Below are 12,504 nucleotides of genomic sequence, written 5' to 3'. Positions count from 1 at the left end.
ACACTGCATATTCTCACTCATAGGTGGGAACTGAACAATGAGATCACTTGGACTCGGGAAGGGGATCATCACACACTGGGGCCTATCATGGGGAGGGTGGAGGGGGGAGGGATTGCATTGGGAGTTATACCTGATATAAATGACGAATTGATGGGTGCTGACGAGTTGATGGGTGCAGTACACCAAGATGGCACAAGTATACATATGTAATAAACCTGCACGCTATGCACATGTACCCTAGAACTTGAAGTATAATAATAAAAAAATTAAAAAAAAAAGAATTCTAAGACAGCTAGAGGATATGTATATTTTAATATTCTAAATAACCAAAATAAAGTGCTTTGAATGGAATCCATATTTTCTTTCCATAGGGAAGTTTCTTCATCAGTCATCATGGATGAATTAATTCTGTTTGAGGCTTGTGTCACCTCAAATCTGATCTATTAATATTATAGAATCTTCCTGGCTTCTTTTTATTTTGCACAAACTAGTCATTGGTCTCTTCAATAACCACTTTAAAAATATTAAAATAATAAAACATGTTTGTTGTATAGTGTTAAAACAAGATAGATGTTCCTTCTGACACTTAAGTTCCACTCTCCAGAAGAAGTTATTGTTAACAATTTAGTACATACCATATTAGACAAAATTCTATTTATCTGCAAACATGTATGTGTATTTCTGTGCATATGCAAATATAATCACTTCCTCAGTTTCTCTGGGTATTGGTATCTCACCAGTGGTTGATTTTCCAAGAAATATAATTAACTATAATAATTAATCTATTCTCTTCATTTTGCAACCCTCTTCTTGTATGACCTTTAGCACATGGGGAAACTTTAGTATCAGAGAGGCCAGCTGTACAGTCATGTGTTGGTTAGAGGGCTACAGGACACAGTACCATTTATAACTTACTGCTTCCAATCAAATCTGTTACCTCTCCACCTTGTGGCAGGGACTCTGTGACTCCCAGTCTCCTGAAAAGTAGAAAGGTAAGTTGTTGTTCTTTGTTTTTTCTTTTTTTGCCACAGGGTGTTGCTCTTGTCACCCATACTTCAGTGGAGTGGTGCCATCATAGGGCACTGTAGCCTCAAACTCCCTAGGTTCAAGTGATCCTCTTGCCTCAGCCTTCCAGGTAGCTGGGACTATAGGCATGCACCAACACACCTGGCCAATTAGGTTTTTTTTTTTTTTTCTATACGGTTGGGATCTTGCTTTGTTGTCAAGGCTAAGTTGTTGTTCTTCAGCTGCCTAGGTGGGACAATATTTTGGAGTGGTCACCCAAGCTGCACATTTTCTTTTGAACCATTCCAAACTGTCTACTTAGAAATGTTTTCTGTCTTTTAGCTATTTAGAAATTGTCTTTGCTTACTCAGAAGCATCTGTTCTCAGGTTGGATCTGGTTTCATACTCCACGGTTTTGCTTCCCTAAAACTTCACTTTACCAACAATGTGTAGGCTTTCAGGAGAGCTGACTCAAGGTCCCTGTGCTCAGAATTCATTGTTTTTTGCATTCTTGCTTTAGGTTATACCTAATTTTTGTAAATAAGCAAATGTCACTGAGCTTTCATGGCAGCTGCAACTCTGGCACTGTTTATTTTCACTTGCAAAAGCTTGAATCTCAATTTCCTCGTCTTTAAAATGAGGAATAATAATACCTACCTCATGGGATTGTATTGATGTTAAATGGAATATTATGTAGAAATCCTGAATACGGTTTCTAGCACACAGAGGTATTCACTATATAGTAGTAGTCGTTGTATTATTTACTCCCTTTCTTTTTTTCCATTTTCCATATTACAGATGAATTCATATGGTCAGTGGATAAATAAATGTGTAGAGTCACATGCAGCTAAGGATAGGAAGAATTTATTTGGGAGTCTAATTATATATAAAGTATAAGGAAAATGAACTTATCATTCAGAACTATAAATATGGAATCCTGAAGAAGCTCTAAGTCTTTCTCCTGCCACCTTCTGGTCAGGACCTATGATTGCATTCTATTGTACTTGAAGATCCTCAGACCCCAAAATAATCAGCAATAGTACAATTTTTACAGAGAAAAAAATTCTTAGAATAGTTTCCTAGGATAGTTTGACATATATAAAGCACTTAAATAGTTTTTTGATAACAGCTGTTTTTATAGCACTTTCTCAGATATTATCTCATTTTAGTCTGCATCAACCCTATGAGGAGGTAGAATGATATATATATATATTTGATCCTGTGTTATAAATGAGAAAGCAGAGGCTCAGGGAAGTTGAGAGTCTTGTTAGAGCATACAGCTAGTGTAAGGTAGGAGCAAACTCAGAATCTCTGCCTCCAGATTATATTTTTCTAATACTTCTGTGGAAATGACTATCAAATCCATACTTTAGTACTGTTGTCCCCACCAGGGCTCCCCACCTGTATTTCTCACTGCTCGTCAACTGGACATTTCCACCTGAAATTCCCGGTGGTGCTTGAATTAAAAAAAAAAAAAAAGTTCAGAACCAAGCTCAATATCAAGACCAGATTCTCTCCCCTATCTCTGCATTTAAATTAATGGCATCACTATTTTCTCAACTACCCAGTCTTGGACTCTTAATGAAAGTGAGCCCATCCCGTAGGTGGGAACATGCTCTCTACTTACACTGCTTCCCTAGTTTAGGTTTCTATATCTTTCTATCTGAACTACTGTGATAGAATTTTGGTATTTACTCCTTCCCTATCCAAATCCATTTGACTCACAGCGGTCAGCTTGATTTTCTTGTCACTCCTTGGATTGAAAATCTTCCTTGCCTGATAAGTACTGATTCTTCAGTTTGACATTCAGCCCTAACCTACATCACCAACCTTATTTTTGTCTATTCCCCTACATATATTAATAGCTTATTTTTTCTTAAGCTACTCTATGTTTTCCCATCATTAAGCCTTTATTCAGTTTGTCCATATACCTTGAAAACTGCCTGTTGACTCTGTAGAATCCCCTAGGAACTTTCTCATTTATCACCCCTTTCCTAGTCTCCCTGGTCACACGTGATCTCTCCTTCCATCAAGCACCTTGTACTGGTCTGAGGGCTTCTCGTCATTTGTAGTACAGCATGATTGGGCACTTAATTTACCCACAATACTGAAAATCGAAGTTTTATGAGATCATTTAACTTATGTTAATAACATCATCTTGGTCATCGTTAACAACAGGTTTTGAGTATACTGGGCTTAGTGTTAAGACTTTATATTCAGCAGATACCATCTTCATTTTACAAATGAAGAAATCAACTCTCAGATAAAATAAACAATTTTTAAAGTTACAAAGCTTGTTAGATGGCTAGCCATGATTTCAACCTGTCTAGCCCCAAGTCTATGCTTTTAACACCACTTGTTACTGCTATTATAAACCCCTCACACTCCCTCTTTCTGTGCTTTTAGGAACATTTATTTTGAAAATGTTTCTTTGAAAACTTCTGATGATAGCTTTTTTTTTTTCTGAGACGAGTCTCGCTCTGTTGCCCAGACTGGTGAGCAGTGGCCCGATCTTGGCTTATTGCAACCTCCACCTCCCAGGTTCAAGCAATTCTTTGCCTCAGCCTCCCGAGTGGCTGGGAGTACAGGCGCTCACCATCATGCCTGGCTGATTTTTTTGTATTTTTAACAGAGACGGGGTTTCACTATCTTGGCCAGGCTGGTCTTGAAGTCCTGACCTTGTGATCCACCCACCTCGGCCTCCCAAAGTGCTGGGATTACATGTGTGAGTCACTGTGCCTGGCCTGATGATAGCTTTTTTTTTTGGAGACGGAGTCTAGCTCTGTCGCCCAGGCTGGAGTGCATTGGAGACGGAGTCTAGCTCTGTCGCCCAGGCTGGAGTGCAGTGACGCGATCTGCAAGCTCCGCCTCCCAGGTTTACGCCATTCTCCTGCCTCAGCCTCCCGAGTAGCTGGGACTACAGGCGCCCGCCATCTCGCCCGGCTAGTTTTTGTATTTTTTAGTAGAGACGGGGTTTCACCGTGTAGCTCAGGATGGTCTCGATCTCCTGACCTCGTGATCCACCCATCTCGGCCTCCCAAAGTGCTGGGATTACAGGCTTGAGCCACCGCGCCCGGCCTGATAGCTTTTTAATAGGGTTAATTTACTTATGAAAACTTAAAAATTGGTAATAATTTCGTTAAAATGTTACACTATAAGTTCAAACATATATTTCAAGATATGTCTTAAATTGGAAGTTGAGATGATAAAATATAACATAGGATATCTTCATGACCTTGGGGTAGGAAAAAATGGGTAGACTGGACTTCATTAAAATAAGACTTCAGTTCATCAAAGATTATATGAACAGATTTGAAAAGGCAAGCCAAAGTGTAGAAAAACATATTTCCTTTCTTTCTCTCTGCTTTTCTTTCTTCTCTCCTATCTGAAAAAGTTGTATCCAGAATACATAAAGAACTTATGCAAATCAGTGTGAAAAAGACAGTCCAGTAAAAAAACTGGGCAAGACTTGCATAGGCACTTCACAAAAGAAGATATCCAAGTGGGCCAGTAAACATGAAATTGTGCTCAAAATCACTGGTTATTAGAAATGTAAATTAAAACCCAAACAAGATACCAATATATACCCATCAGAATGGCAAAAATTAAAATGGACGTTACCAAATTTTGGTGAGGATGTGGAACAACTGGAGATTTTATATACCAATGGTGGCAGTGTAAATTGGCTTAACCACTTTGGAAAATTAATTCCTAGTGGAATTAGTACATGTTTCTTTGTGTACACAGGTGGAAACCAAAAAATATATACATGAATGTTCTTGTCAGCCTTATTATATATATATCTCTCAAACTAGAATCATCTAAAAATTCCCTCAACAGTAACAATCAATACATTTTGCTATATTCATACAATGGAATATTATATAGCAATGAAAATGTATGAATTACTGCTCTACACATCACTACGAATGAATTTCACAAACACTGTGCTGACTAAAAGAAAGCAATATGAAAGAGTACATACCGTATGCTTCCATGTAGTCCACAAATTGGTAAGATAAGTCAGTAGTGCCTAGGAAAGGGCAAATGGAGGCTTCTGGGATGCTGGTAATATCCAGTCTCTTGATCTCAGTCATGGTCACAGGGGTGTGTTCCCTTTGTAAAAATTCATCAAGCTGTACCTTTTTTTTCTTTGTGCTCTTTGATATATATATTGTACTTAAAACATTAAATTTAAACTAATGTTTTAATTATTTTATATATATATATTTAAATATATACTTAAATATAATGTAATAGCTTTGGCAGAGCTGTCTGTCCACAGAGAGATTTATGTAGCACTGAACTCGTAGCTTCTGTCTCCAGAACCAGTATTATTCAGGAAGTCCTTGATCTACAGCTTTGGGCCATGTCTGCTAATCAAGAATGGCTAACCGGGAACTGGCAATATTCCACGGTTACCTTCCATGTTTCACTTAACCTTATTTTCTACCTGCAAAGGTCCGGAACAAGGTTGAACTTTGATATGGTTTCTGCTGGGCTTCTCTCTGACCTATGACATCCTAGCTTATATACCTAGAGTGGCCTGTGGAGTAATTTGAGGATTTCAGGGAGTCTATCCACATTCAACTCTTGGCTTGGGGAAGTTCTAAGATTTTGTGATTTGCCTTTCTTTCTCTTTGTTTATACCCTACTTTTTTGGGGGAGAAGGGTTGGTTTTGACACTGTTAAGAGTTTGTACTGGTAAGCAAGAAGGTGGAATTCTCTTATAGTTTCATATGCTGTCTAGAATTTTCAGAGTGCATAGGCTTTTTGAAAATAAGAATTCCATATATCCCAGCAATAATTGGTAGATCCACAAAGTCAACAGTTTTATGTGTAGAATTTTAATCTGTTCGACAAACCTGTTAATTCTTTCAGGGTAAAAAAAAGATACATTTTCACCACAAGGATTTTTGTCTAATTTTGTTGTAGTAATAGACTGCATTTACATTTAGAATTGCTTTTGGTGCTTAAGCATTATGATTCATGTATTTAGTATCTTAATATATAGTTCTGTTGAGTTTAGAAGAAAACATGTATTAGGGAGAAATATACTACTTGGCTATAATGGAAGATAAAGAAACGAGTAATCTTGGTGAAAAATGTTCTCCAAATGCAGAAACTTTTAGAAATTTGGAGATCTGCAACCTTCAGTGAACAATTATGGAAGGCCTGTTGAATGCCAAGCACATATTTTCTTTTGAAGTAGTTGTATTTTAAGACTTGGTTTGATAGAACAAGTTACATATTTGGTGTTAGGAGGGACTTCGTTATTTAACCACTGTTTCTAGAAAATTTGGAATCCTTAAGGTCTCTTCTTTTTTTATTTTTTTTAATTTTTTTTTTGTCATTTTATTTTATTTATTTATTTATTTTTATACTTTAAGTTCTAGGGTACATGTGCATAACGTGCAGGTTTGTTACATATATATACTTGTGCCTTGGTGTGCTGCACCCATCAACTCGTCAGCACCCATCAATTCATCATTTATATCAGGTATAACTCCCAATGCAATCCCTCCCCCCTCCACCCTCCCCATGATAGGCCCCAGTGTGTGATGATCCCCTTCCCGAGTCCAAGTGATCTCATTGTTCAGTTCCCACCTATGAGTGAGAACATGCGGTGTTTGGTTTTCTCTTCTTGTGATAGTTTGCTAAGAATGATGGTTTCCAGATGCATCCATGTCCCTACAAAGGACGCAAACTCATCCTTTTTTATGGCTGCATAGTATTCCATGGTGTATATGTGCCACATTTTCTTAATCCAGTCTGTCACTGATGGACATTTGGGTTGATTCCAAGTCTTGGCTATTGTGAATAGTGCCGCAATAACCATACGTGTGCATGTGTCTTTGTAGTAGCATGATTTATAATCCTTTGGGTATATACCCAGTAGTGGGATGGCTGGGTCATATGGTACATCTAGTTCTAGATCCTTGAGGAATTGCCATACTGTTTTCCACAGTGGTTGAACTAGTTTACAATCCCACCAGCAGTGTAAAAGTGTTCCTATTTCTCCACATCCTCTCCAACACCTGTTGTTTCCTGACTTTAATGATCGCCATTCTAACTGGTGTGAGATGGTATCTCATTGTGGTTTTGATTTGCATTTCTCTGATGGCCAGTGATGACAAGCATTTTTTCATGTGTCTGTTGGGTACATAAATGTCTTGTTTTGAGACATGTCTGTTCATATCCTTGCCCACTTTTTGATGGGGTTGTTTTTTTCTTGTATATTTGTTTGAGTTCTTTGTAGATTCTGGAAATTAGCCCTTTGTCAGATGAGTAGATTGCAAAAATTTTCTCCCATTCGTCTCTTCTAATATATAAAAGGTAAAGAAAAATAAGTATTACTGTTTTTGGAAGTCTTTAATTAATTTTTTTGAGACAGGGTCTCACTCTGTGCCCTGGCTGGCATTCAGGGTCATGATCTCGGCTCACTGCAGCCTCCAATTCCCAGGCTTAAGCAATCCTCCAGCCTCAGCCTCGTGAGTAGCTGGGACTACAGGCATGAGCCACCATGCCCAGCTAAATTTTTTCTGTATTTTTTGTAGAGAGGGGGGATTGTTGTCCAGGTTGGTCTCAAACTCCTGAGCTCAAAGCGATCTGCCAACGACAGCCTCCTAAAGCGCTGGGATTACAGATGTGAGCCACCATACCCTGCCTGTTTCTGGAAGTCATAACTCTTATTAAAGCACTGGAAAATTGGCTATATCTGACAAGTAGCCACCTCTTCCCCCTAAATTTTCTATATTCTTTCTGTAATTCCATCTAGTTAGATTAGGTTAAACTCCTGCTCCACCTGAGTGTTTTTCTTTTTTCTTTTGAGACAGGGTCTTGCTCTGTCACCCAAGCTGGAGTGTAGTGGCACAATCTCGGCTCACTGCAACCTCTGTCTCCTGGGTTCAAGCGATTCTTATGCCTCAGCCTCCTGAGCAGCTGGGATTACAGGCATGCATCACCAAGCCCAGCTAATTTTTGTATTTTTAGTGGAGATAGGGTTGGCCAGGCTAGTCTTGAACTCCTGACCTCAAGTGATCTGCCTGCCTTGGCCTCCCAAAGTGCTGGGATTATAGTGGTGAGCCACCGCACCTGGCCTCATCTTTAAAATATTGGTAATGCTACTCATTACACTTTATTTTGTATGTATAGTATGAAGAACAGTTGTATCATATGCTAAGTCCCAATCAAAGGTTTGTTATTTTTCTTCAGACTAGCCGCTAAGCTTTTTTTCCAAGAGAAGAGACCATCTGTATTACCCTACACCCACAAACACCTGGCCACTATAAGAGAAAGCTAGAAGTTTATCCTACTCTCAAGTTTGCAGCTGAGGGATATGGGAGGGACCAGATGCATGGTTGTTTTTCCAGGCGGTGTTGGATAATGGCAGCTTACTTCCATGTTCACACACTATTGAGTTAAACTAACTGGACTCCTTAGAAAAGGTGTGGGCAGGAACACCCTGGGGAACTAACTCCAGCCATGGGCTCTCCCCAGGGACATGGTCCTTGTGCTGTTCTTGGAGCCTCTGTGTTCAGAGCTGTCCTGCCTAACTAGATGCAGAGCATTTTTGATTGGAAGAATTACTCAAAGATAATTAACATCTAGTGACCACTCATTGTGTTTCTAGTCCTGCTTGCTCCTTACCATAGTATTTATTGATTCTTCCATGCTGGGTCCTAAGAATACCAAGATGGACAAGAAATATTCAGAAATAGTGAAACCAGGAGACCAGGCAAAGTGTACAATGAGACTAGAGCAGTAGAGGGATCCAGTACAAAAACAAGAGAGGGATAGGGAAGCTAGGGAATGATTCGCAGCACTATGGGACTGGCAAAAGAATCCAGAAGATGACATACTAACACTTTCAGTTACCAATATCTTGTTAAATATTAGTGTCTGGGGATCTTTAGGTAGAGATAAAACTGAATGAGATAACACTGAAAATTGACTATATCTGACAGGTAGCCACCTCTTACCCACTAAATTTTCTATATTCTTTCTCTAGTTCTTAAGGTGCCTCCTAGTCATACGATTCAGCACAATATAATACACTGGTACTTCAGATTTGGGAATTTATTCACATAAAATCCTAAAAGAAATTTAATCAGAATTAAAAATACTAGCATGGTTAATTTTTTTTCTTTTGAATAGGCAATGTAGAAAGATGAAAATGTGTGCTAGCATGAAAATTGTATTTGACCCTCTTTTCCTTTGTTTATAGGAAGACCGTGCTTCTTGTGAGTCAAACAAAGAGAAGAGGCGAGTAAAAAAAAAGGTTTCTTCTGGAGGAGTGTTTGTGAGAAGGTACTAATCAGTGAAATGACTAAGTTAACCTGCTAGATTTTTCTCTTTCATTAAAAAAATTGATATAAATGTAAGTCTATACAAACTCTCAGAATTACTCTGATATGCTTCTATTCCAATTCTGAAGACAGAAATGTTATATTGAAGAGATTTAGAGATTTTTAAAATGACATGGACTCAGTTGTACACCTTTTCCCGATATTATTCTTATATATCTCTACACAGGCAAGACAAGAGATTTATGAGTAATTAATTTTACAAGTATTTACATAAGCTCTAAAATATTAGCTGGTATAGTAATCAAAAGAAATCTAGTTACATTTCACTTTCTTTATTTATACTTTAAGTTCTAGGATACATGTGCATAACGTGCAGGTTTGTTACATATGGATACATGTGCCATGTTGGTGTGCTGCACCTATTAACTCGTCATTTACATTAGGTATATCTCCTAATGCTATCCCTCCCCCTACCCCCTACCCCATGACAGGCCCCAGTGTGTGATGTTCCCCACCCTGTGTCCAAGTGTTCTCATTGTTCAATTCCCACCTATGAGTGAGAACATGTGGTGTTTGGTTTTCTATTCTTGCGATAGTTTGCTGAGAACGATGGTTTCCAGCTGCATCTTGTGTTCCTACAAAGGACATAAATTCATCCTTTTTTATGGCTGCATAGTATTCCATGGTGTGTATGTGCCACATTTTCTTAAACCAGTCTGTCACTGATGGACATCTGGGTTGGTTCCAAGTCTTTGCTATTGTGAATAGTGCCGCAATAACCATACGTGTGCATGTGTCTTTATAGCAGCATGATTTATAATCTTTGGTTATATACCCAGTAATGGGATGGCTGGGTCAAATGGTATTTCTAGTTCTAGATCCTTAAGGAATCACCACACTGTCTTCCACAATGATTGAACTAGTTTACAGCCCCACCAACAGTGTAAAAGTGTTCCTATTTCTCCACATCCTCTCCAGCACCTGTTGTTTCCTGACTTTTTAATGATCGCCATTCTAACTAGGTGTGAGATGGTATCTCATTGTGGTTTTGATTTGCATTTCTCTGGTCGCTAGTGATGATGAGCATTTTTTTCATGTTTCTGTTGGGTACATAAATGTCTTCTTTTGAGACATGTCTGTTCATATCCTTTGCCCACTTTTTGATGGGGTTGTTCTTTTCTTGTAAATTTGTTTGAATTCTTTGTAGGTTCTGGATATTAGCCCTTTGTCAGATGGGTAGATGGCAAAACTTTTCTCCCATTCTGTAGGTTGCCTGTTCACTCTGATGGTAGTTTCTTTTGCTGTGCAGAAGCTCTTATTTAATTAGATCCCATTTGTCAATTTTGGCTTTTGTTGCCATTGCTTGTGGTGTTTTAGACATGAAGTTCTTGCCCATTCCTATGTCCTGAATGGTATTGCCTAGGTTTTCTTCTAGCGTTTTTATGGCTTTAGGTCTAATATTTAACTCCGTAATCCATCTTGAATTGATTTTTGTGTAAGGTGTAAGAAAGGGATGCAGTTTCAGCTTTCTACGTAGGGCTAGCCAGTTTTCCCAGCACCATTTATTAAATAGGGAATCCTTTCCCCATTTCTTGTTTTTGTCAGGTTTGTCGAAGATCAGATGGTTGTACATGTGTGGTATTATTTCTCAGGGCTCTGTTCAGTTCCTTTGGTCTACATCTCTGTTTTGGTACCAGTACCATGTTGTTTTGGTTACTGTAGTCTTGTTGTATAGTTTGAAGTCAGGTAGTGTGATGCCTCCAGCTTTGTTCTTTTGGCTTAGGATTGTTTTGGCAATGTGGGCTCTTTTCTGGTTCCATATGAACTTTAAAGTAGTTTTTTCAAATTCTGTGAAGAAAGTCATTGGTAGCTTAATGGGGATGGCATTGAATCTATTAATTACCTTGGGTAGTATGGCCATTTTCATGATATTGATTTTTCCTGTCCATGAGCATGGAATATTCTTCCATTTGTTTGTTTCCTCTTTTATTCCATTGAGCACTGGTTTGTAGTTCTCCTTGAAGAGGTCCTTCACATCCCTTTAAGTTGGATTCCTAGGTATTTGATTGTCTATGAAGCAATTGTGAATGGGAGTTCACTCATGATTTGGCTCTCTGTTTGTCTGTCATTGGTGTATAGGAATGCTTGTGATTTTTGCACATTGATTTTGAATCCAGAGACTTTGCTGAAGTTGCCTATCAGCGTAAGGAGGTTTTGGGCTGAGACGATGGGGTTTTCTTAATATACAATCTTGTCATCTGCAAACAGGGACAATTTGACTTCCTCTTTCCCTAATTGAATACTCTTTATTTCTCCTGCCTGATTGTCCTGGCCAGAACTTTCCACACTATGTTGAATAGGAGTGGAGAAAGAGGGCATCCCTGTCTCGTGCCAGTTTTCAAATGGAATGCTTCCAGTTTTTGCTGATTCAGTACGATATTGGCTGTGGATTTGTCATAAATAGCTCCTTATTTTGAGATATGGCCCATCAATAGCGAATTTATTGAGAGGTTTTAGCATGAAGGGCTGTTGAATTTTGTCAAAGGTCTTTTCTGCATCTATTGAGATAATCATGTGATTTTTGTCTTTGGTTCTGTTTATATGCTGGATTACATTTATTGATTTGCATATGTTGAACCAGCCTTGCATCCCATGATGAAGCCCACTTGATCATGGTGGATAAGCTCTTTGATGTGCTGCTGGATTTGGTTTGCCAGTATTTTATTGAGGATTTTCGCATCAATGTTCATCACAGATATTGCTCTAAAATTCTTTTTTTTGTTGTGTCTGTGCCAGGCTTTGGTATCAGGATGATGTCGGTCTCATAAAATGAGTTAGGGAGGATTCCCTCTTTTTCTGTTGATTGGAATAGTTTCAGAAGGCAACTATTTTGTACAGCTCCTTTTTGTGCCTCTGGTAGAATGCAGCTGTGAATCTGTCTGGTCCTGGATTTTTTTGGTTGGTCGGCCATTAATTATTGCCTTAATTTCAGAGCTTGTTATTGGTCTATTCAGGGATTCAACTTCTTTCTGGTTTAGTCTTGGGAGGGTGTATGTGTCCAGGAATTTATCCATTTCTTCTAGGTTTTCTAGTTTATTTGCATAGAGGTGTTTATAGTATTCTCTGATGGTAGTTTGTATTTCTGTGGGGTCAGTGGTGATATCCCCTTTATCATTTTTTATTGCGTCTA

At 38.6% G+C, this 12,504-nt stretch overlaps 1 protein-coding gene across 1 annotated transcript in view; it reads left to right on the top strand.

The window, feature by feature from the left end:
* Window positions 1-12,504, top strand: part of ANKRD42 (ankyrin repeat domain 42) — a 78,781-nt gene that overhangs the window by 61,308 nt on the left and 4,969 nt on the right. The window contains exon 12 of the mRNA XM_011938888.1: window positions 9,233-9,315. Within this exon, the coding sequence (XP_011794278.1) occupies window positions 9,233-9,315 (83 nt within the window). The remainder of the gene's footprint in view (window positions 1-9,232; window positions 9,316-12,504) is intronic.

The sequence above is a fragment of the Colobus angolensis genome, unplaced genomic scaffold, assembly GCF_000951035.1.
Source record: "Colobus angolensis palliatus isolate OR3802 unplaced genomic scaffold, Cang.pa_1.0 Scaffold179, whole genome shotgun sequence".
NCBI classification, from domain to species: Eukaryota; Metazoa; Chordata; class Mammalia; order Primates; family Cercopithecidae; genus Colobus; species Colobus angolensis.
The sequence above is the reverse complement of the archived record's forward strand: the minus strand, read 5'-3'. Positions and strand labels throughout refer to the sequence as shown.